Consider the following 25,926-nt stretch of genomic DNA (forward strand, 5'->3'; position numbering starts at 1 on the left):
CGGATCATAATGACATTTCTGTTAGTTCAAGCACAGATATCAACATGTTACTTGTTCAATATGTCCTGGATTTAATACAGCTGATTATCACAGCAGCTGCAGGCCTTCCTTGATGGCAGCACATCATCTGCTGTACGCAACAGGGACGTGAACGTGAACACTTTCTCAAAGAATGTTGTGCAACCTGCTCAAAGAGGTTGTGTGTTCTAGACGAGCACCATCCTGTACTTTCCAGAGCACCCAGAGGCCCTGTGTAGAGTAGGACTGTCACCAGAACTGTTAGCAGCCGTGCACAGGCTTGGCACGACAAACAGCACACCAAACTAGTACTGAGTGGAAATGGCTAACACTTAAACATTATTTTGTAATGGCTGCTTTTGGCTGCAGCATACTTCCGAAAATACTTTATTTAGTGTGTTAGAGGAAAACCCTACAGATTTCTTTTAGAGATGGAATTTGCTGAGGTGTGTGTCAAGGCATGTGCACTAATAAAAGGAGTGTGTTGTCAGCTGGTATGGAGCTTTTTTCCTATCTTTAAATAGCGAGGTATTTCAGTTTGAGAGCATGACTTATTGAATTATGTTCAGATTGTGTATTACTTTTCATCAAAACCCTGCCCTTGCACTCAAATAGCCCATTTTTATGAGGGTAGTGTAGCTATTATTATATACAAGTATATAGACTTGAACTTGTTATCATGCTTTAATTAGCGATTGCTTTGGAGGCAAAAGAAATTACAAAGACACAACAAATATTTTATATAAATTCTAATTTACATAACTTGTTATATATATCAGATAAACACTGGATACAAACCCATATTACAGGAATTATTGTCAAGAGATCAAGACTCACGTTTTTGTGAATTAACAAAAGGGGTTAACTGCATATGACACCGACTGCACCTTGACGCCTTGCAATAAAAAAAAATGATCTTATAAAAATTGCCTGTTATACCAACCAGGAAAAACTCAGCTTATCTTAATAACTAGTAACCATGTAGTGTTATCACTTAGTTTTAGACTTTGAGAGATGACTTTGATATTTTGAAAAACATGTTGAACTCTACATTTAACTAACTATGTTTTAGTGCAATTAACCATTTCTAATTTTCCACTTGTCATGTGGCTAATTATGAGGAACAATAACAAATATTGTTTCCATAATTTGTTTATGTACTTTACATACACACCAGTGTCCCACAATGCACTGCCCACAGGAAATTAATGGAATCTGCATTGGGGTGTGGCAGCTTCAGCTAAATCTTAATCAAGAAAGAAGGTGTGTTATGTTTCCTGGTATATTCCAACCCACGATCTGCGTTAAGGTAGGCTGCTCCGGTTACACTGCAACATCAGCCTCTACACAGCAGCACTTTAGAATGGAGGTGACATAATCATATTTGCTCATGGTCGTTGATGCTGATATTAATGCTGAGCAGTGGTCTTGACGAACTTTGTTAATTTAATTTGCAACTTACATGCACCTCTGCGCCCTTTGATCACAACTTCCTATATGATTGTAATCCATGTCGTCAATTAAACATAAGATATAAACATAAACACAAAAATTACAGTTTCAAATCTCTTGTTTTCATGAATACAGTAAAAATGTATCGTATCAAACAATCTCGTTCATTGAACGTTTTTCCTGGAACTGGTGAGATCACTACATTTCCTACACCCTCTGAACTCTTTATGTCAGTGTATCATTTACATTTGGTTGCTTCCCCTTGTTTGCATAAACTATTTACAGTACAGTAAACAGGGATTTCCCACAGGATGGTGGTAAGTTAGGTAACAGCAAGAGGAACCATCTGACCTTGCACAACGTCAGCTACACCTCCAACCTTATTTCCTTCCTAAACACAGGACTTTGAACTTCACGCATCACTGTTTGCTGCTCTCACTGTGGTATGTGTGTTTGCTCTGCTGTGATTAGAAATTATTGAAGCCAACATGCATTCAGTCTACTTCTGTGCTACGAGAGGCCTTGCTCTCTTATGACTCAGGCTGCACCTTGACTCCTGTCAACAAGCAGATCTGGCTTCGTTCACTAATAAAGCGAGGTTTATGATGGGATCCGATATTGAATCAGCTGCTTAAAGCAAATTTAGGAGACATATGTGTGGCTCACTTGACTAATGTGTGTGTGTGTGTGTGCATCTGGTATGTAAATGTACGTGAGATGCTGTATTTCAGCTCTGTTTACACCAGCGTGTATTTATGCTTACCTCACAGAGGGCCTGTCTGACAGGTTTTTCCTACACGCCCACACACACAAGCATTGCTTTGACAAAAACACCCATGGGGTGGGGAAAGTGGCTGATCCTATTATAATGCTTTTCTGCTTCATCCGGTAATATTTACTTCCAGGAGCGAGTATGTGAACAGTGTCTATTCAGCTGTGGAAGTCTGCTTGCTCTGTCTGCTCCAGGCTCAGAGGGCAGACAACGCTCTGTCCTTTAAACATTTACCACTCAGGATGGCAGGGGAGTGTGTTCCATGTGAGGGTCCAGACCTGAAGAAGATGGGTGAGGAGGAACTATGGGAACTGATAAATGACAACCGCCACCGGATCTCATTAGGGGTACGGCCATGCATCTTGATCCCGTACCTGAGGCAGGCCAGGGTGCTCACGGAGATGGACGAGGACGAGATCGTCTCCTGCCACAACCTCACTAACCGCTGCATGAGAACCAGTGAGATTTGTTACTTGACCTGTTGCTGTTCTGATGTTATAGAAGGTTTTTGTATTGTAGTCAGTGTGTAGTCGACAAATGGATTCTGTTTTGTCCCCTTCTACTGTGCCTGAGTTGTTTACACTGACTGTTGAGAGTATTGCCTAGAGACAGCTGAAATCCCTGCATAACTGTAGTACTAAAAACTCATGTTTATTAGTAAAACCTGCATGTTTTGCCACCTGACGCTTTGAAAGTGTATTTGCCAGCTTTACTCACAGAATACTCTGATAGAACTATAATTGGCTTGTTTTCTCTCAGAACAAATTTAAATTGGTTTGATTCATATCTTGATGACCTTCGTGGGTTTAGATTGAGTCTTTTGGAGCTAGAGATATAATCAATGTCTACTGTCAACAGGCTACATGCTTGATTTGCTGAGGACTCAGGGGAGGAATGGTGCTGTGGCCTTACTGGAGAGCTTGATGATCCACTACCCCACCCTGTACACCCAAGTCACTGGACGCAAACCCAGCACTGAGCCCTCAAGATTCAGCGGTGAGTGGTTTGAAGTCGTCTGACTTTTTAAAGGAGTTATCTGTCTCTTTGTTTAATTGTCTGTCATTTCAACCACTGACCTGCAGCGTTCTCCTTTCAGGCCTGATAAAGTACTCCGAGTTGACGGAGTACCTGGTGAGAGCAGTGACAGGGATGCAGAAGGAGCTCCAGGAGGCTCGTCGTGAGGCCGGCAGAATGACCAGTCGCTGCACCACCCTGGAGTCAGAGATTAGGCAGGTTACGGAGCAGGAGGAGAAATCCAGATGCCTTCAGGCTGATAGCGAACGCATGCGTAGGCATTTGTGCTCACTGCAATGCGAGGTCACCAAGTTGAAGGATGAGAAGTGTGACTTGTACGTGCGCTACACAGCAGCCATCGAGGAGAAATCGGCTGTGACCAAGCGTCTCCATGACCTCAACCTGCAGGTCAGTGATGCTCAGTAATGTTTCTGAGCTTAGAAAACCAGAACTTAGATTGAGTTTCTTCCCCTTAAAACACAAAGCTGTGATCTCCGGGGAAAGTCCTCTAAAGGTCACTTTTAAAGAACTGAAATCCGAGCATTTGCATGTCCCACCCAGGGAGGCACCGTGAACACAGACTCTGAAAACGGTTGTATAATTTATTTTATGGCTGAGACTGAACTTTGTCTGAGAAAACAGCTCAAGTGACATCACATGATAAATCTTTGAGACAATTTCTTTTTAGCAGCAAAGCCTGTTTAATAAAATATTTGGTGTTACGTTAGCTGGAGGAGTACTACATGGGAGGACTTCTTGCCAGAAAGCCTGACTTGCATCTTTTTCAGCTACGTTTAGGCAACAATATTACCGGTTATGTGTAGGAAAAGATCATGAATTAGGTTAAAATAGACCCTATCACAAAAGCTTCCTTTGCACTCTGCCCCTTGCATAACCCACAATGAAGCTTGGCCACGAGTGATGGTATGTAACAAAGTAAATTTACTTTGTTACTGTACTCAAGTACATTTTCCATGTATCTCTACTCTCTAGATTTATTTTCTCGTACTTTTCAATTTTATTACACTACATATATCAGCTAAATCTGTACTTTCTAATCCAGTTTTTACAAAGCATTACGTTACATGTTCACATAGTTGTTATTATTTTTAATGGAATCAATAAGGAGAGGGTAATTGTTTAACTGATCAAATCTGAGCAGACAGGTAACATTAGACTTTGCCTCCTTCAATGAGAGCAAAGCTGAAGCAGCATCACTGGTAAAGAAACACCTGAAATGGATATAGAAGAGGCCACCCACTTCCTTTAAATTTTTTAGAGTGTATTTAAAAGTACTTACTTTAACTCAAGTAGAAGGTATGTGGTACTTTTACTTTTATTTGAGTACATTTTTTTCTATTTATACTTTTACTTAAGTTAAATGTTTGAGTACTTCCCTTGCCACTGTCTACTACCATACATTTCAGCAGAGAGGTTGAAACAGTTTGTTATGCTGTAGCCTCTAGCTTCAAGCAGAGATGAGTAACAAGGCCGGATAAACTCACTTCTTTCAAACTCCACATATTCCATAGAATCACTTGAGAACATTCATCTGATCTATATAATCTTTTTTTCACATGTAGTACTAGCCCTAGCCCAAGACTTGTAAACGGACCTGTTTTCACAAGTTCCCCAAAGTTATTGAAATTTTACACTAAACTGCTGATCTGAGCAACCTTTAAACTAGGTGTCTCAATAGTGTCAAGATAGAGCAGTTTAGTCATCAGAGAGGTGAGAAGGTTTGGGTCAGTAGCTGGGAGATACAATATGTCAAGAAATATATCATAATATATCTGTCAATATCGATAATTATCACAATAAATGTTATACTATTATTTCTTTGTTTAATTAATTTATATAAATTTTCCTCAGAGTTTACAGACTTATTTCTTCTCCTGTGTGAAGGTTGTGATTCTAAATGACAAAAACTTTGTTATATTACTATTGATGAAATTATATTGGGATAATTATTGATTTAGCTTAATTGCCCATTCCTTAAGGATATTATTCACTACATCCTATATGACAGAGGCACATTTAAAAAAGCAGAGAAATACTTTATGAGGTTTGATCTTTTTAGTTCTATGCCTCTCATGTTCATGTATGTATTGTACCTGAGTTGCATTGTATAATGTTAAAACAATAAGTGCTTTTATAAACACTGATGACTGAGGAGACAGGGCATCATATTTTAACAATCCCACGATAAATAATTGTCTTGTGTGGCAGGTGTACCAGCTGCAAACGGAGCTGCAGAGAGTCCAGCTGGAGAGTAAGTTGCAGAAGCAGTGCTCGCTCAGACGGGCCTCTCTTGCCAAAACACCACAACTGCAAGAGGAGGTTCAGAAGCTGCGCTGCCAGCTGATGAAAGCAGAAAAACTGGACCCAGTGAGAGCGATCACTTCATCCCTCTGTGTTAAATTAGCTAATTTAGTGACAGTTTTCACTCACTCCTCGTGTCTTTGTCTGCTCTGTCTTTGTCAGGCTCATCAGGACATCCTGGCCCAGGATCTGGCTGAGGCCATCGACAGCCAGGTGGAGCTTGCAGAGCAGCTCAGGTGCTACAGAGAGGAGAATGAACAGCTGCACATGGACAAACAAGGGGTGAGTTGTGTTGGTCTGCCAGTGAATGTTAAATAGCAATGCCAATTCAAGGGTGCGCCATACTGACTACTCCACTGCGACGCAGCACAATGGCGTGCAAAAGTCGGAATCTAATTTGAAGAGCAGGTTTTTTTTTTCTGTGTGTAGCTCTACAAACATTGGGTGTATTTATGTTCAGCTCATGGACCAGAAGGAGGGTCTGAGCCTTCAGGTGCAGCAGTTAACCCTGGACTGTAACATGCACCAGCAGAAGACCACCATGATCCACAATCAGTTGAGGGAGCTGCAGTCCGAGAGAGACCAGGTAAAAGCCAGATAACAGTCCCTTCACTCAAACTCTCCTGTCTTTGTTAAACATTTACACAGTTTTACGGGTCAGTATTTTCCTGTTTAGATTCTCTTTGACTACATCGGAACTGTACGATGTACATCATTAGAGTCATATAAGGAAATCAAATTCAGTGATTTTGAGGATCTGATTTTAGGAGAATAAAGTTGTAATTTAACGAGATAGTCACAGTTTCTTACACAATCTTTTTCAAAGTCCTGGTGCCTATGATAATATGGTGCTAATGAGCCAAACGATATTTAGCTATATGGGAAACTTATAGTACAACTTAACAAGATGCTCCACATTCCTTATTTTATCACAGCAGCAGCCCCCCCTTAAAAATTATGATTTTTATTCTTGTAATATTACGACAAGAACACAGCTCTATAAATACAGACAATTTATCATTTCACAAAGTAAACCTAGCAGAAAATTCTTCTCCAGAAAATCCCTTCCACAACACTCGATCTACCAATTTTTCGAATATGTTCATCTTGTTGGTTTAAATAATTAAGATATATTTTTTTTAGAATGAAGTGAGTTAGTACATCACTTTCCTTACACATTAATTCTGCTTTATGAATGATGCATAAACATCGAGCGACATATGACTCATACATCATGCCTTGGTAGCTGATGTTGTGAAGTTGTTATGAATCTTCCCTTGTCTCTAGGCGTACCAGTCCAGAGACGAGGCCCAGGCCATGATCGCCCGCATCCTGGCTGAGAAGGACACCCTGAGGTGCCAGCTGGTGGAGCTCCAGGAGAGGGCCTTCAGCCTGCAGGACAAACGCAGCGCCAGGCAGCAGCAGCAGAGCTCTGAGGTCATTTCTCACACACACACACACACACATATCAGCACACACATAAACACAACACACATAGAAACTACAATGTCACGTTGTTGAGCACATACTGTACCTCGGCCAAGACCAACCTGTCCCTTTAAATTCAAGCTAGCTCAAATTACACACACATATAGATATCAGATCCCTTAACGTGTCTGACTATTTCCATCAAGATCCATGAATTATTCTTTGGAGAATTCACGCCCTATCTCGCAATGTTAAGGAAAGTTATAACAAATTGCTGAATCCACCCACTGATCTGAATCTGCACCAAAACTGAATGAAAACATAACCTCCTTTGCACAATTAATGAGAATGCTAATACAGTTGCCTATGATTGTGTCGTAGGAGACAGATGATGGCTGGGCGAGCCCTGGGTCCAGCTTTGAGGAATGCCCAAACTCTAACAGACGGAGACTTCGCCGCATGGACGCAATCAATCCCATGTCCCTGAGCTCCTGCCAGTCAGACGTTTGTGTATGTGTGAGATCAGCTACAATCATTTTGACAGGGCTGGTCAGATCTTGAGAAGGACATTCTTGACTTCTTCTTTAATCAGAAATGCCCTGATCCAAACATAATTTTCTCACTTCATATTTTTTTTAGATAAACTTTTTATACCCCGGTTTGTGAGAAAATCAACGCAACTCCTATACCTGTATGGTGAATATGAAGCTACAAGCAGACAGTTAATTTAGTGTACAAGTGACTTGAAATGGGGGAAACAGCTCACCTGGCTCTGTCCAAAGATCCATCTACGTCCGTCTACAGCTCACTAATTAACAGCTTGTAACTTGTTTGTTTAGTCAGTGTACAAGGAAGGAGGCCAAGAAATCCCCCAGCACATAGAAGGTAACCATCAGACAGAACCAGGCTGGACCAGCCTCTGATTCCAGTAGAGTTAATCGGACCAGCTCAATGGTAAATTGAGCTGGTCTGTATCTGTTTCTCAAAGACAAACATTTGCGAATTAAGTTTGGTATGGCTTGCTGAAAACAAAAGCATATTATATTTCTATATCTATATTTGTTCATATTTTTTGTTCTCTAAACTTTTTGGTCTAACAAGATATACAAACACCAACAATGCGGCACAAAATAATAAATCATTTAATTTAACAACATTTATGGAGCAATACACAGTAGCACTAATAACTGAAAACGAGAGGCTGGTATTCTAACAAAAAATACAACTAACAGTGGACTGAAAAGGTGAAACCAGAATCATCCGTGTTCAACCACTCATCTCCACCTGATCTGATATTAGTGGTTGTTGAGGAGGGACATTCCAAATGAGACCCTGCCTTAAATTCTATATAATTGAATTGATTGTTTATTAAAAGCTTGTTATTTTTGTTATGATGCTGATTGTGTTTTTGTTGGTGTGTGTATTTGATGTCCAGAGTGAAGATCCTGCAGCAAGTAGTGTCCGATCCCGAATCGCAGAGCCACCCAGTTCAGATTCCCTCCGCAAAAGGGAGGAAATACTACATGCAGACAACAGGTGTGTAGGTGTGTGTGTGTGTGTGTGTGTGTGTGTGTTTGTCTGTTGGCAGCACTTTACAGGAAGGCATCAGGAAAGATCCCTCTTCTGCATTCCCTTGTGTCGCTGTAACATGACATGACTAGTTTCAGGTGGATTATAGATTTACAGCAATGAGAGGATCTACACGACAACTCACATGATTCCAAGAGAGACACAAATGAGTGTGATCAAGAGTAAATTGTAGAAAACAGGAATTTGCTGATTGAGTCTGTTTAGGAGCTAAACTAACCCCCAGAGATTTCACATTTTTAGTGTGTGACAGAGACAGACAAAACACTGACGCTTTCATGTTTCCATCGTCTTTTTTCTCTTGTAGTTTTGAAACAATGGAATCTGATTCTTTATTGGACGACTTTGTGTTCCTCCCCAACAGTATGTATGGAAAACCTCTAAACTCGTTGTTTACTGCCTCTGTTGTTTGGCAGCTCTTTCATTAGCCATTGTTCAATGTTGGACCTCGGCCAGGGCTACATACAGTGACACATTAACTCTGGCAGATAATTTACGGGGAAACCACCCTGCCAAAACATTTAACAGCCTCTCTTTTGTTTAGTGGGGATGGAAGACATGCAGCCACCCAGGCTGTGCTCCTCTAATGGCTCCAAGTCTGACGGGTGAGGAGATCCACTGGACCAACAAATAATGAGTTTCATAGTAATATTTTTCGTGTGGAATACGGCACTGCATATCTTTAAATAGACAAAATATTTAAGAAAAGGGTCGTAAAGACGATTTGTAGACTAATTTGAAAGTATATTCCCATGAATATCAGTACAAATGTCATTGTAATCCAGGCAATATTTCACTCCGGAGAAAATCAGTGAAACGGCCAACGAACTAAATGACATCCCAGTTCATGCCACTAATGTTCACACTGCTCATCTGATGTGAAAGAAACCATCAATGTTAAGTTGAGCTACAGTACCTTAAAGGCATAATAATTCAGAAGAAAAATGAAAATTCTCTCATTATCTACTCACTGCTAGGCCGATGGAGGGGTGGGTGAAATGAGTCCTCTAAACACGCTTTAAGGGGTAAACAGGGTTGCAGCCAAATACAATACAATTGAAGTAACTGGTAAACATGAAATGCATCCATACTGCTTGTGTGGTGTCAAGTGTAGACATTCATCAACAGCATCATTTACACCGTAGCCTAAATGTCCTCTGATATCCTCCTCTGGATTCAAATGTGAATACCGGGCTCCCTTAACAATTGGACGAAACCACAGGAGCAGTATGGAGGCATTAATTTATGTTTTTTTCTTTTTACGTTTGAAGAATCTCTCACCATTTACTTCAGTTGTATTGGATTTGCCTGCGACAAAGTGTAACCCTGAGACTCCAAACGTGTTTTGTTGACTCAAAAACTTCATCGGCATAGTAGTGAGTAGATAATCTGAGAACTATCCCGTTAGGATTTGTTTTGTTTCAGATGAATCAGCAAGCAAATTTTATTTGGAAAGCCCATATTCACAAATAGCAATTTGCTGAAAAAGAGGCTCTCTCTGAGGTAGAAACCTCAGAGAGAGCCTCAAGTGAGGGATCCCTCTCCCATGGACATCAAAAGTGTTCATCCTGAGACAGCACTACTATAAATGTTTCATAGTTCTACCACTTCATCTCTGGGTACAGCTGTATTTTCGGTCTTATTGTTTTTTCCTTTCCTATGAAGCCAAAAATCGAAACTTTCACCTAAGCACATATATCCTTTTCCTCATCTTCTCTCACTGCTCACCAGCCTGTCACAGACTTCAGTCCCTCCCTTCCTGATGCGCTCCCGTCCGAAAGCTATCCGCATCAGTGGCCGAGTTGTCAGCATCTCCTTCCAGGGGGAGGCAATGCTCAGCCAGCTGGTGGTTGTGGGGGGGAATAAGACAGGAGTGTTTGTACACCAGGTGACAGAAGGGAGCACTGCTCACGCAGTTGGCATCAGCCCAGGGGCACAGATAGTTGAGGTAGGTGCACTGTGTGTGTGTTTTTTTTTTAATCCCTGTTGCAATGGTATTTTTCTCATCGTACTCTTCTCTCCAGGTGAAGTATGAGCAGAATAAGAAGGCTCTGAGGATGGTGCTGGAGGACTCCACTTTAGAAGAAGCTATGTGGGCTCTTGGCCAGGTGACAGGCCTCTGCCACCTCTCCCTGCGACCCAGGCAAGATGGTACGTCCCACAGCATTTACATAAAACACTTCCTGTGCTTTGTCTCACCACGAACCATTTTGTTTAGTTGTAGTGAAGATGCTACTTCCAACATTTCTCCACTCCTCAAGCCAAAATATAGATCACTGTAAAACTATTCACATTGGATCACGTTTTGGATGATAAAGAGCATCTTTGTCCTTATAACGAATTTCTGCTTCCTTTAAAAGCCTTATTCATTTATTGCCTAACTTTTGTTTTGGACAATTTGTGCTTGCGATGTAACAGCATCATACAACAATATATCGATGTAAAACAACTACTAAAAATGTAATGGCACGCATTAGAGTAAAATCCTTTCCCGAGGCCCAACAGTCCCCTTATGAAATCACATTTAAACAAACAAGATAAATATTTTTATTTGGATCTGCACCAAATTGAACACACTTATAAATATCAGTCCTCTAAACAGTTTGGATTTTTTCATCACGATCCATGAGATATACTTTGACAAATGAACGAAAATGTTGAAAAACATCCTTTACCACAATATAAACAAAAGTGAAAAAAAAAGGCCATCAGGAAGCAGCTTTTGTATTTTTAGATTTGACAGACAACCAGCTGCCACATGAGGTAATTTATTGGTTAACCAGACCTGCGGTTAATGTGTGGGTATCACTGTTCTAGCTGATCTACAGCATTCTTTAAAGTACACAAGCCTGTTGGACTCCACGTTCCATAGATGAACAATGATCTAAGAGACAAAACAGAGCAGGAAAAACAAGGATTAGGTATTGATTATTCTCTTGGTTGTGTAAGAGCCTGGCATTTTTTATTTATTTTATTTGTGAAGTGTCAAATGATGAATGAAGATTAGCTTGAATATATACATGACCTTATCAAAAAATCATGTCTGAACAACAACACAGTGAGGAGTTCACAGCAGCACAGTAAACGATCTCAGTTCTGACAAATTAGCACTACTGACAAACTCTGAGAGGGGGCACATACTGTATTTACCAACCTCCTGTGACGTTTGGGTTTCAAGGAATACATCCAATGGTTTCAAACTTACTAACTGATTAACAATTAGACTTACTAGTCCGGATACATGGTCCATTCATAACACAGTGTGTGGGACACACTGAAGCGACAATCTGAGATTCAGTGTCTTTAATATGCAGAATGGAGGGGCTTAATTCACTGATCTCTTTTTCATAAAAACACTGATGATTAGCTATAAGCAACTGATGTCACATTTAGATACTCATCATAAGCACTCATGTACAGGAATGTATATCGATGCTCTGATTACTGGCCAACCTGCTCTACCTCATCCCCAGACACAGCTGCCCACTCAATATTTCAAATCATTGACACTGTAGTTGGTTAATTTATAGACCTGAGCCGTGTGCCACTAGGTTTATTTTTGACATTGAATCGGCTCAAAATAAATCACAGATATTAAAATACCAGTCACACAGTCTGGTGTTAGTTTGTTGTTCTTTCAGACTTTCCACCCAAGGTTATTGATCAACAATGTGTGCATGAAGGGTTAAATTGCGATAGATGTTAAACTTACTTCAAATCCAGTCACACGTTGACCTAACAAAAGTGACTAGTAACATTTGCCTGCTGCTTGATTAAACAAGCAACAGATCACATCACATGTACAGAATGTACAGTTCAAGCTACAAAGTCACTCTATAATGTTACTGTGTAGGTTGTCATTAAGTGTCCACTGTCTGTTGTTCAGAATATGAGGCGCTGCTGCAGCAGCTGCACAACAGTGAGATATCATCAGGAGACTCCTTCTATGTACGCGTCAACATGTCTCTGCCCGCTGGCCCCAACACAACCCTGGCTGTGTCCTGCGACAACATTCTGCATGTGACCAACACGCGACCCGCTGACACTGAGGACGCATGGCATGCCAGCCAAGTTCACCCCTGCCAGCTACTGGACCTCCAGAGTGGAACCGTACCCAACTATTACAGGTGTGGTTGACTGATGAGGAATATACTGTAGACACATTGGAATGGGGGCAAAAGTAAGGTTCATTGAAGTCACCTAAGTAAAAATGAGGTGAGATCACTGCTCAGTTTCTGAAACCGATTTTTTTTTTTATATCACAGAGCACAAAGACTTCTGATTCGAGCTATTGAGGAAATGAGTTTTCAAACAAAGAAATCTCTCAAGGTAAGAAGAATCTAATTTTACCAAACGCAAGCAATCCTGTTCACAAATATCTGTAAACCAACAGTATCCTTGGAATATTCCTCCCCTGTAGGTGGGGCGACTGGTGGCCCAGAATAAAGAGAAAGAAGTGAGGATTGTTAGCACCGGGCGTCAGGGCAGGAACCCACTGTGGGTCAGTGTGGTGGATGAAAACTCAGGTATGACATCCTGTAGTAACACACAAGCATCACAAAAGTGCGTTTGTTTTGAGCAGTTTACACTTGCTTACAGTGTGCATACTTTCTCCTGTAGCTGATGCATCTAGACCCAAAAGTTGTGTATCCCTCATGCCCTACACCCTGGTCACCCCCCACTACCCACCCGTCTGCAGACCCGTCCTGCTGCTGCCCACCGTCCTGGGACGCATCCTGGACAAGAAGCTGGCAGGGTGGAAGGGCTTTCAGCTCTGTGAACCTGGTATGAAACACTGTGGTGTGAAATGTGCATTCATTCATTCATTCATTCATTCACAGGTGCAGCACATGCCATTGAAAACTGACTGCTAGATACAGAAGGGCGATACAGTCTACTGAACGGACAGATAACATTGTTTGACTTCACAGATCACAAGTTTTATTGGTGACAGTTTGTTTAATTCCTCCTCTAATTTCCTGATGTAATTGTTAACTGTTAACCCCTGTTAACTGTTAACCCCGAAGGAAATAAAATGTGTGAATAAATAGCAATAAAAGGCTGTAACCAAGCTCACCAGTCGTCCCTGCAATGAGGAAGTTAAAATAAAAGTGTAATGTTCTTAGTGGGATAATTGATTATAACAACAAAAAAGGACAATTTCAAGAATATTTTCATGAACCAAAACACAGGATATGCAGAAGAAATTCTGCATGTTTGAGGTAATGCAACAAAAAAATTATAAAAGAAAACAACAACTGAATAGTTAAAAATACTGTTGTCATGTAGAGATTAAAAGAAAAAATATGATATACAAAATTATTCTTTTATGACTTTACTCTCATTATATGATATGTGTTATCTTTTAATCCCTCCTCTCTGTTTCTATCTCCACTGCGTCGCCTGTCACTCTGCTCCTCTGCAGAGAAGTTGAACTCCTGTGAGCACGCAGCCCGGCTGCAGAGGTCTGAGATCCTGGAGGAGTGTGAGCAGGGACAGCACCATTGCTACACCCTGCAGAGTGTTGAGAAAGTCATGAAGAAGGTCAGAACAAAAGCAAACATTATATTTGCACACTTTCAGTACTTTAGGTGAAATATGGAAAAAAGATGACAGCGTTGTTTGGTCGTCATTTATTTAGTATGGTCATTCACTGTGTGATCCAATGACTTGAGTGTAAATAAAGATGGATGACATGGCAGTTCCCCAAAAGTAAAGCCAAAGTGTCTCAATTGCCCCCTGGTGGTTGACTGCAGTATAGTTTGTTATAAATTAAAAGAGTACACATCATATAAAGTTTTTCATTTTGAGTAGTTCTTATCACACTGATGTTGTTAGTGATAATACTATAGCTACAACTGGCAGCTGTTTGCAGATTATTGCTATGTCCTTTTATATAAAGTTTTAATGTGCTGCCATTTCCCAACCACGTTCTACTATACAGGTTTGCGAAAGTAAACAGATTTTGGTTATTTTAAAATTGCATGATGCATTTAAATAAGTTTCACTTCAAGCCCTGCTCTTAAGTCGTGCTCAATCTTCATCCTACAGGGGATTCACTGTGTGCTGCCCCTGGGCCTGGACTGTGTGCGGCGGCTGCACCGGGCCGATATCTTCCCTATCATCATCTACATCGGCCAGTCTGCACGGAGTGCACGTAAACTGAGGTGAACTCTTCTTTCTTCTTCCTCTTATAAACACTCAGCTAGTGACCGAAATCACATTTAGATCATCACCATTAGAACTCATGTACAGTAATGTGTACTGTTGAACTGATGACCTCACTGAGAAAAGCTGGCAAACTGTGTTATTAAATCAACTTGCCAGTGATAAGTCCAAAAAAAAACATCTGATTCTGTGAAAAGGGGAAGTACAGACCAAATGATACGAACATTTACATGTGATTTACAATCATTCTCATTATCTCTTTTGTCACTCGTTGCCTCCATATTTTCTCTCTTATTTATTTCTGTAGTAAAAATGTGTTTTGCTCTCTTAGTATAACATCAATCACAAAATGTGATCACAGCTGCCGTGTTATTCAGTTTAGGGGTTTGTCTTATGCTGCAAACCAGGAAGGAAATAAACGATGTAAGTAAATAGCCATTATAATAACAACCGAGGCTATAAGAACATGCTCTTCTTTGGTGGTGATTGGGTTACTACAGATACAGAATAAATGCTCTTCAAGGTTTATAAAGTCAGACACCAGATTTCATGTGGCCACCTTGGATTGAAAAACATCATTAGACCAGAAAGTGACTGAAGAGAAAAAAGACTAAACATGTCCTCTTGTGAATGCAATGTGCTCTGCTCTTTTTATGCTGCTTTCAGTGCTAATAAAAACTGGTAGAACCGCCTCTTCTATTCTGTTATTTGATTATTTAAACTATTTCTACGGCAAAATCTGTTCTTTCAAATTCTGAAGGACCTGAAGTTCAGTGCCTTTTCGTGAGTCAAAATCAAATGCAAATGAGATTACAAATGAACCTTGTCTTGCCTCCATCACTTCCAGGTCAAAGCTGCAGCGCCATGGCCAGTCGGAGGAGCAGCTCCTGGCGTGCTCAAGGAGCGAGGAGCCGCTGCTGGACAAGCTGCCTTGTCTGTATCACAGCGTGGCATCAGACTCGTGGTGTGACCAGACGTCCCTGCTGACCAGCCTGCGCACCGTCATCTGGGAGGAGCAGAGGAAGATCGTCTGGGTGGAGCCTGACCTGTGGTGAAAGAGAAATATAAAGAAATAATAGAAATTATCATTTTTAAAAGGGGCTTTTTATTACGATTGTAGAGTATTAAGAATGTATTGATTCGATAGAAGTACTTTACAAGTGATATTTTTGTAAACATGAGTATGTATCTGTGATACTTATGAGTAACTGCAAAGATGGAGTCTGATAATGTGATAAAGACATGAATATGCATGTATTAGTTATTTACTAAACATTTTCTGTAATATGTGTAATGTGCTGCCTCCTTTTTGAGGCTTGTTGTAAACACAGGTGTGAGGTGTTCGTGACATTGAATATGTAGCTTCTCTACAAAATGTTGTGGATCATTTCCTGTGAGGGATTTGATTTCAGTGCTCTGTATCTGTTACTATTCCAAGTGTTTAATTACACTGCTTCTGCCTGTTTTAATTTGAATTACATTTTTTGTTCATTAGTACGAAACTGGATTCTTAAACAGTGAAAAATGATTCATATACAGTGGTGATTATTGAAGTTATCATATCTGTTGTTCTGTATCATGTGCGCTGGGCCCATGACACACATTGTATGTTATTGTAACTCCTCTCTTCACTCTGGATGTCCCATTCTTCTTCTTCTTCATGATGCTGCCACACATCCATGAATGTTCAGTCTTTTGACTTAACCCGTCAACTTTTACAAAACATGTCAGAACATCTTCATTGATTTCTGTGAATGTTGTCAGTGTCCACATAATATGAATATGGTGAGATTTAATGGTTTATGTTCATTCAAGTTTGACAATCATAATTTTCATGCAGCACCGTCTTGCTTTTCCAGCTTGTTTTAAACATGTGGCAATGTTTAGATGTGCAGACTTCCCAGCATGCATTGCTTCACTCTGGTTCAGGAATGACTCAGAAAAGCAGCAGCATCAGCTTGAAGGATTTTCTGTCAAATGAGGAGCTGACAGCTGACATGAGATTCAGGGAACTGGTTTGTAGACCAGGCTGGATACTGCGTTTGATCCCTTTGGTAAATTCAAATAAATAAAGCTTTCAAAGTGTTTCTCTCTCCAAATTATTAATGATTATGTTTCTGTATCCTTAAAATGTCTTCACTGCATTCACAATGTGAAACTTTCGTTATTAATCAGGTGCATGACCAAATAATAATAACAACAACAAATACAACAACAACAACAATAATAATAATAACAATAATTATTATTTTTATTATTTATTTTTATTCGGATCATGATTACCATTATTATCATTATCATCATATTGTTATTATTATTATTATTGTTATTATTCATGTGCTCTTCTGATCATGAATATAGGCTTTGAAATGTTCAAGTATCACAGGACAGTCTGTTTCCATTGCTTACAGGAATATTTTTTTAACTTACAGCAGGTTACAGCACTTTACATAAGGTAGACCTGCGCCACAGTTCATTAGGAGATCCAGAAAACACATATATATTCTACAGTTGACAGATGGTTTATAGAGTTAATAAATGTAAACACTTTCATAAATGAGGAAGGTACCAACAGGTGCTTCTCAGTAAAAATCCATATTGTGCATACAATAAAAGGTGCTAGGGTGCCTGTTTATGAGGCAATTTATTGATTATGTAAGGATCCTTTATTTAAGTTATTCACAATTTTGTCGTAGGAATTATTACTAATTTGCAAGTGCTTGTTGAAATTAGAAGTCCGTATTACACATATTGTAGTGTTACTACATGATTGAAATGATTAGCCTTATTATATCTGAAAAAGAAAGAATTCTTCTTATCATCGGTAGCTCTTCACGCTCACTGATTAGTTTTTTGTTGTTGCAAAAGGCCATGAGCTCTAGCTGCCACAGGGGGGAGGCAGAGAGGAAAGAATGTGGATTGGAGGAGGGAGTGTCCTGCAGAGGAAAACATGGATTCTACTGAGAGAGAGGGGAGAGCAGGGAGGGCTGAGAGGAGACATAAGCACCACTGTCTTTCTTCACACTGCCATGCTGTTGCCTGGGCTGTTTTCTGGGTTTCGACTTTACTGCCTGTGTCCACTGGGCAGCAGCGGTAATAAAGGTAATCAATGTCCCCACCGCACCCCAACCCCCTATACCCCTACTTTTTTATCCAGTGGTGATTATTGACTGGATCTGAGATTTTTTTAAGGCTTCCATTGAATTCCCTCTCCTGGAAGACGTGTTTGGCTCCATCAGGTTCCAGGACCCCGGCTCACACCCTGTTGCTGGGAAACCAGCCCAGTGTGTGTGTTGTCAGGGTGCATCATAGAGAGAGAGAGAGAGAGAGAGAGAGAGAGAGAGAGAGAGAGAGAGAGAGAGAGGAGACAAAATATTTCATTTCGGCTCCCTCTCTTTCTTGTGGTGTTCTCTCAAATACTCACATGGATACAGTACAACACACACACACACACACACACACACACACACGCACAGACACACGCACACACACACACACACACACACTAACACTGCATACATGCTATGATTCCCTTGTCTCTCTCTCTCTCTCTCTCTCTCTCTCTCTCTCTCTCTCTCTCTCTCTCTCTCTCTCTGTCTCTCTCTCTCTCTCTCTCTCTCTCTCTCTCTCTCCCCATTGGTATTTTAACTAGGTAGAGTTTCAGCTTCTCAGTTTAAAAAGATGAAGAATGTGTTTGGCAGGTAAACAGTTGGGAAGAATATCTTATGTTTAATTGATAGACTTTGGATGTGAGAGCAGAAGAATCAAATCACAGTGTGTGTGTGTGTGTGTGTGTGTGTGTGTGTGTGTGTGTGTGTGTGTGTGTGTGTGTGTGTGTGTGTGTGTGTGTGTGTGTGTCCAAGTGTCATACTATTGTTCAGAAACCCTGTTCGTTGCCAAATCACTCTCCGCTTGATGTGAGAGTTGAACTTACAGGTTGATTAAAAAAACAAAGCAGCCAGTCGGATCTGTCACCAGTACATGTGCTTATTGTAATTCAATTTTACTCGTCACAAGAGTGGCATAATTTGTATTTTATTATAAATACTTATGTACGGTGAATGCAGTATAAGTGACCAGCAAAATAATTCAGCTCAAAGATAATGCATTTCTGAAACACAGTGAAAACTGAACACGTTTACCACATTGATAAATATGCAAGTCAGAATGTGTGCTGCAATCATCAGTCAATCAGATTTTATTTCTATAGTCCATATTCACAATTTACAATTTGCCTCATAGGGATTAACAATTTGCGACATGCTCTGTCCTTAATCCTCAACAAGAGTGAGGAAAAACTACTCCAAAAAAAGATAGCGACCTCAGAGAGAGCAACATGTGAGGGATCCCTCTTCCAGGACAGACAGAAGTGCAATAAACAGCACTTCAATGCAATAACATTTACAATCCTAATGAGAAAGAGTCTTGCATAAACAGAGCGGTGTATGAATGTTTAAAGTATTTATAATATAAATATAATGGCATAGCCAGTAATGGTAGTATATGTGATTAGGTATATTATATATCTAACCAATCTAGTTATATAGATACTTTAGAATCATCTTAGTTTTTTACTATTGGCAATATTTAACATGCTTTGTTTCTGTCAGCCATCAGTGTTTTACTTATTTAGCCTGATGAGAGCTCTTCTCAGGATTGTGTCCCGGTGTACAGACAATGCATAAGAGCAGGGCTGGTCTATTTGGCCAAACATTTACTCGCATAAAAATTATCATATCAGTCAACATCAATGATTATAACGATACATGTCAGGTTATTATTGTTATTATTTTTCTCCTGAGAGATGTGGTTTTCTTTATGAGGAAAGAATGTTTTTGATAAAATTGTACAAATCTGAGGTCCATCAATTATGTGTCTTATCTGCTCACTGTGCTTACACAATGCTTATGCAACTTATCACTATATATTGGACACTATAATTATATTGCTATTGATTACAATTAAATTGCAATAATTATTGATATAGTTTTATTGCCAAGCCCTACATCCTTAACACATGTTTATTGTATAAATTATTTATGTTTATCACCTTTTCAGAAATGCGTTTAACATTGGGTTATGATGTGTATCCTATATTTCAAAGTTTGATTATAATTGTGTATTTCCTATTTATGGTTATTCCTTTTTTTTTACAGCTTTCTGTAGTGTAATCGTGTAAAGGCTGATTGAGCACTGTAAAAATATACAGATAAAATACATTCCCAGGATTAAGGACCATGAAATTGCAGCAGCTGGAATTTAGCTTTCTTAATCTCATCACTCACACCTTTGTTTGTTTTCCACTAGTAAAACACAATGGTGTGAAACCTATGAACCCGGACAGTGTCTTCAAGAATTCCTACAATGGAACAACTTGTCAATGGAATGTTCTGTACATTTGTTTCTGCTGACAGCCCCAAACATTTCATAGACATGAGTATTATAGTTCTGTAACTCTACACCTACCAACGACTACACAAACATGAGGATTCCTTTGTGTCAGACACCTCAAATTACTGCTCAGTTTAGTACAAGCTATTGTCTAAGGAATGAATGACAAGTAGTCCTTTATCCTTAATCCCTTGTATTAGCTTCTTAATTACTAGTTTCTGACTTGTTGTTAGTGTTCATGTTAACATTCACGGCACAAGTACTGCTGGAAAAAACGACACAGACAGCTTTGATCAGGTTAAGTCTGTTGTTCAGTCTTAAAATATGTCTCTTCCATCCCTCCCATGAGATGTGAACACAGCGGCCTTATCTGTGAGGGAGTGTCGGGCCTTATGTGAAAGGTCATACACAGTCTGCTTATTATCCAGTGTTTTTCATCATACCTTTGGATGTTTTCTTATTGTAATATATTTAATATATATTTCTTCAGAAAAGGGAATTGAGTAGTAGGTTAAAATGGAGATATTGTGTTATAGTTGCATAGTGCTGACCCTCTGATGACCCAGCTTGCTGTGGAATTTGTCACATACTGTATGAGTGGCTGTAAACACACAAGTGAGTGTGTCTGCATTCATCACGTGCCTCTGTGTACCAGCACGGATCGGATGAAGCCCTCTGGTCAGTCAACAGTGTCTTAGTACACTAATCCAGGTCTATCATCGTGGTTTCATTCTGAACCCTGAAGGGCATGAATACAGTCTCATGGCACAATTTTGTAACATGTGAATCCTTTTCTATGATGAATGGTAAATGGTCTCTCTTTATATAGCTCTTTTCTAGTCTTGATGACCATGCAAACACTTTACTGTACGGTTTTGTTTACCACCTTTCCAGAAAGTGTAATCCTGTAAAGGCTCATTGAGCATGTAAAAACTATTCAAACCAAATATGTAATTATTATTGTATTATTTCATTTGAACTAAACAATGCCAGGATGAACAGAGCCAGGACCTCGAAACTGCATGTATATATATATATATATGTCTAGATAGATATATATTTAGAATGTAGCCTCTGGTGAACTGCCTTGTTTGAATGGATTTAATTTGAATCTTAATTTTGCACCTGCCATAATAGGCCTCTCAGCTATTGTTAATGAGAACCAACTAATAGGGTCCTGATGTGTTTTCTATACATTATTCTGGTACATTAAACATTAATGATGCAAGTTTAAACAAACCCGAGCAACAAATCAAATTTGTGACAAGAGAAAATAAAAGACAATGAGAACAGGAGGTGCAGGATGTTTGTTGTTTCCTTCTCTTCACCACAAATCTCCTCCTACAAACCTGTCTGCACATATTCTTGTTAAGATCCACAAGCGTTACTTTAAAATTAGCTCATGATCCCAATCTTTCTGGCTGATATATAGGAGCATCCACTGAAAGTGCTGTATTGTAGTTTTGTAGCAATTGTGACATTACTCAGGCGGAGAGCAGATGATGCACAGTAAATATACAGTATACTATATGCTTTTGTAAAAAGTATTTTCATTTTTTTGTAAAGCTAGTGTTCACATAAAACAAATAAAGCAATTGAACTGCTGTCAATGTGTCATACTCACAATTTCACTGCCCCACCCATCTCCTCCCTCACTGACTCTTTCCTCCCCCTCCCTTCACTGGCTGACAGTCAAGGTTGAGGCTGGATGGCTGTGAGTGGAGCCATTGTGCCCAGAGGTCAGTGAGAGTCAAACACACACAATGCCAGGGTCGGAGTCATTGCAGGGGTGGCCCGACCTCTTGGCAGCAGGGTTCTACTAGCCCACATAAACCACCTCAGTTTGAAAAAGAAGGTTTGAATTAAAGAGAGGGGGAAGAAGAAAGAGGATGGGTACAGAGAGCAAAGGAGAAAGAGTTAAATGACACAGAAAATAAGAAAATTAAGATTTCAGTATAACTCTTTTTACATAGTGGAGCATTGAGACTAGAAAGAAGGTAAAACCTAGTTTTATAAAAAAATATATAGGGGCTATTGTGAAAAATATTTGGGCCTCTGTAGAGAGGACCCGCTCCTGATGTAAATATAGAGTGTTGAAATACAAAGGGCCCATTCTAGGGTAAAGAAAACAACAAATCGATCAATTCAGATCGTTTAAAAAACATACTAGTTAAATCATCATTAGGATTATTTTATATTCAAGATCCCTTTCACCTAAATCTAACACAGTGAACCTTTAAGTCTTTGTCTGTTTGTTGTTTACCACAACAGCAATATGCAGCAGGAAACATGAGTTGTGTTAAAATGGCCTGTTGTATGATAAATGTGTCTTTATCAGCGTGCACATTCAGGCGACAGAAGCTCTAAATCACACTGTAACGCAGCCAGAGATGTCTTCATATCTTCAGAAATATTTATATAAATGGGAGCCATAATGTCAGTGTTGTGTTCGATAATAATGTCCTTTTGTTTACTGCCCATCTCCACTGAAGTGCTAATGTGTTGGTCTGAAGCTCTGTGCAGTCCATAAACGTAGCCTCAGCCAGAATAACCACCATCTATTAGCTGACCTGCTGTCACCCCGCCAAAAGACAATCAATAGCCCTTGATAATGATGTCATTTACTCACAGTGAAGCACAGATAATGACGAGACTGGAGGTCTCCTGTTATTACCTCATTTCATGGCTTTTGTCTCGATGCAGGGATCAAACGTTGCATGAACCCTCTTTGTAGCATGAGGATGAGTCTGTTACAGAATCAGTTTGAACCGAGGCCTTCGCCCAAACACTATAGTGAAGCAGGTGGAAGCATCTATTTGATCTAATTGTTGATTTACAAAAAACTAATACAAGTTTATGAAGAAACAGACTGAGGTTAAGCACATCAATTTGGGATTTATCCTGATGCTGAGATTAAGTAAAATGTTAAGTTTTTAGTATATCAATGATAAAACAGGCAGTGCAACAATGAGCTCTGAATAAGGTTTTAGTCTTTTTCTGATACCGTTGCTAAATCGATACATATAGTTTTTATTTTTGTTATTTTAAGGCCAATTGGAAGATGAAATGAAAACTGTTAATAGTTTAAATTAAACTAAATAAAAAAAAAAAAATTTAAACTGACAATAATTTAACCCTAATTAACAGTTTCAGTAATACAGTAAAATACTCAGCTCTAATAATATCATGCCTCATTTAGTTTCCTATGTTCTGTCCTATACACAGAATCGTCTTTTAAAACAAATTGTCCTGGTGTTTGAATCCTTTGGCATTAAATTCAACCACACATTGGACTGTTTAGCTTTGGGCATTTAATGGTATATCAACTAGGCATATGCGGTTATGTTTATGTTTCCTGATAGCAGTTCAACTTTTAACCACTATTAGCACCTGAAGTCTTACAAAGAGAACGTACTGGACACAGTGTATTTGCATGTAGAACAGTTAACTTACTGTGTTTACTTTACCCCCTCCTCTCTGCACACATGTGAAATGAAGTAAACATGCTGTGGAGCTGTGTAAATAAAGGAGGCCACAACAGCATTGTTTTGTGGACTCAAACAGTTCACCCACCCCTCTATCGGCATAGGGGATGGAAGATAATGAGTGAGTTATCATTTTTGTGTGAACTATTCCTATAAGATTTAAATTGTGCCTATAGTTACTGCACTAAATTGTAATCAAAGTATTTGTATTCACTAGGAGCCTACATGCTTTATTTGAATCCTTGCAGTGATTCACAAAAGAAAACACCCCGTTACATTTTTAATCAATTAGCAGTTTGTCAGAAAAGGATCCAGTTGATTTTTAAGACTTGTTCGTAAGCATGTCAAGAAAAAGGAAGAAATGTACGCAGTGTGTGTAGCGCAAGTGTCTGTGTGTTTATATGTCTGTGTGTGTGAGTGTGCGAGTGTGCAGGTGCGCACCTGAGTTGTAAATTCATGCTGAGCTGAGGTCTTAGCCTCAGGTTGATCCACGGTCGATCTGACAAGAAGCACAGGGAGTCAGAATCCGCCTCCAGCCCCCCCCCCCCCCCCTCCCCCCCTACACACACACACACTCACCCCTGCTCCCTCATTTACTACATACAAAGCCTCCCCCCTGCATCCTCCACTCCCCTCTCCTCCCTCCAGGATGCGGGTAAAGACAGCCAGGCTGAAGTGGATGTCGTGGGGAATTACTTGCTAGCAGACAATTTGATTTCTTCGTCTTCAAGGCTTCCTTCCCCTCTGCACACACAGGCAGAAGAGGGTTGATGCTCACAGACAGCAGACAAGCAGGTGGACAAGCACACAGAAACAGACAGAGAGAGAGAGGGAGGCAGATGAAGGTTAACATTCATAAAGGAAGAAGGAGATGGAAGGTGCGGGATACAGTTAGAATTAAAGAGAAACATATGAGGACTAAAGGTAATCATATTTGATGAAAAAAAGACATATACCCATAACAAGAAACCAGAGTGTGGAAAAAACGAAAGGTTGAATTTGTCAATGTAGGGGAGAAACAAAGGAATCGGTAGCAGAGACCATCAGGCAGCTACTCATTAGTCCACCCACTCTCTGCTGTCCAAATGGGCAGATTGACGCCTGTTAGCCCTTTTAATAGCTCCTATAATGGACCACAGCTTAGGTGGGAGGTGGGAAAGGGAGCCATCCTTTCCAAAGTAACTCAATTCTTTGGTTCTGTTCTCTGGTTTCAGCCCCTTTCAGCACATCAGGGCGCCGAGCAGATGCTGCGCTCCTACCTCACGCTGAACCTGCACAGATAGATTTACTTACCCACAGAGGACCAGGTGAATTATGGCCCGAGTAGCTGGAAACAGTACTTCACTATAAGGGAATATGACAGTGAACCTGGATGAGTCACAATATTACACTGTATTTGGCAAAGTGCACTGGTGTTTTCACTTCAGTTTATTTTAACACATGTATCTTCAAATCCTTAATCCTCAGTTACCTGCTTCTGGGTGAGGTGTATACTGTGCAGCCAAGCATTGTTCAAAACCACAGGACTTCATTTTATCTTTTTATTTCCAATTGTGTGGAGTCTTGGATTTGAATATTTCGTTCAGCTTTAATGGATCCTATAGGTTTAATGGTGGGTTGGAAGAAGCTGATAAAGGAAATAGATGACACTGTCAGACGGTGGGGAATATAGCATCTAAGCTACAAGTTGCAAAAGGGATGGTGTAGGTGTGATGACTGGAATTTAAGGGGTTAGATATATTATAGACTTTTTAAGATGTAATGTGTCTGGTAGTTGATAGCCAAACCTTTGCATTTGTATGCAAACTATACACGTTCTCCTGCACTCAGTTTGCATCTAAAACTTCTTGAATCTCTTAGCGGTCATTTTGAAATAATTTATCTATCCACATTTATATTTACTTGATCTCGCTAATCTTTGGATCTGCACCAAATTACACACACTCATAAATATCAGTACCCTGAACATGAACATATTTTCAGTGAAATCAACGAAAATATTGCAAAATCTCTCAATGTAAAAGATCTGGGTCTGCATATGTAATTGGCTGTGCTTTGGGTCATGTCCCACTTCTCCACAGTAGATAAATCCTGCTAACAGGGAGAAACAAATATACCCTCCTTGGTGGATGTAATAAATAGTGTATTATTATGAGAGGAGTTGAGAAATAAAAAAAATGTCACATCTTGGCATCAAATGAGTATTTGTGTACATCTTAGTGACCTGCCCGTTATATCATAATATCCTACAATGCGTCAAAGAAATTCAGCATCTTGGCAATAGAGCAC

At 39.8% G+C, this 25,926-nt stretch overlaps 1 protein-coding gene across 2 annotated transcripts; it reads left to right on the forward strand.

Moving 5' to 3' along the window:
* The first annotated feature begins 1,849 nt into the window (after nt 1-1,849).
* card14 (caspase recruitment domain family, member 14) lies at nt 1,850-16,847 on the forward strand. 2 transcript variants are annotated; one of them, XM_053418244.1, is made up of 20 exons: nt 1,850-2,589; nt 3,101-3,238; nt 3,339-3,664; nt 5,486-5,644; nt 5,741-5,860; nt 6,039-6,164; nt 6,866-7,015; nt 7,388-7,516; nt 8,442-8,542; nt 8,901-8,956; nt 9,138-9,198; nt 10,325-10,541; nt 10,618-10,744; nt 12,480-12,720; nt 12,859-12,922; nt 13,014-13,119; nt 13,214-13,378; nt 14,019-14,137; nt 14,645-14,760; nt 15,609-16,847. In XM_053418244.1, the coding sequence occupies exons 2-20, from the start codon at nt 3,106-3,108 to the stop codon at nt 15,814-15,816; spliced, it is 2,724 nt and encodes a 907-aa protein (XP_053274219.1). In that variant the 5' UTR covers nt 1,850-2,589; nt 3,101-3,105; the 3' UTR covers nt 15,817-16,847. The 2 variants fall into 2 exon arrangements, with proteins under 2 accessions (XP_053274219.1, XP_053274218.1); XM_053418243.1 differs by having other exon boundaries at nt 1,856-2,701.
* The last annotated feature ends 9,079 nt before the right edge of the window (nt 16,848-25,926 follow it).

The sequence above is a fragment of the Pleuronectes platessa genome, chromosome 3 (assembly GCF_947347685.1).
Source record: "Pleuronectes platessa chromosome 3, fPlePla1.1, whole genome shotgun sequence".
NCBI classification, from domain to species: Eukaryota; Metazoa; Chordata; class Actinopteri; order Pleuronectiformes; family Pleuronectidae; genus Pleuronectes; species Pleuronectes platessa.

Bases quoted from the DNA above. Each gene is read 5' to 3' on its own strand.
- card14 (XM_053418243.1), top strand. From the start codon at position 2,485: ATGGCAGGGGAGTGTGTTCCATGTGAGGGTCCAGACCTGAAGAAGATG. The intron at 7,517-8,441 runs GTATGTGTGAGA...TTTGATGTCCAG, and splicing joins CCTGCCAGTCAGACGTTTGT to AGTGAAGATCCTGCAGCAAG. The intron at 10,745-12,479 runs GTACGTCCCACA...TCTGTTGTTCAG, and splicing joins CCTGCGACCCAGGCAAGATG to AATATGAGGCGCTGCTGCAG.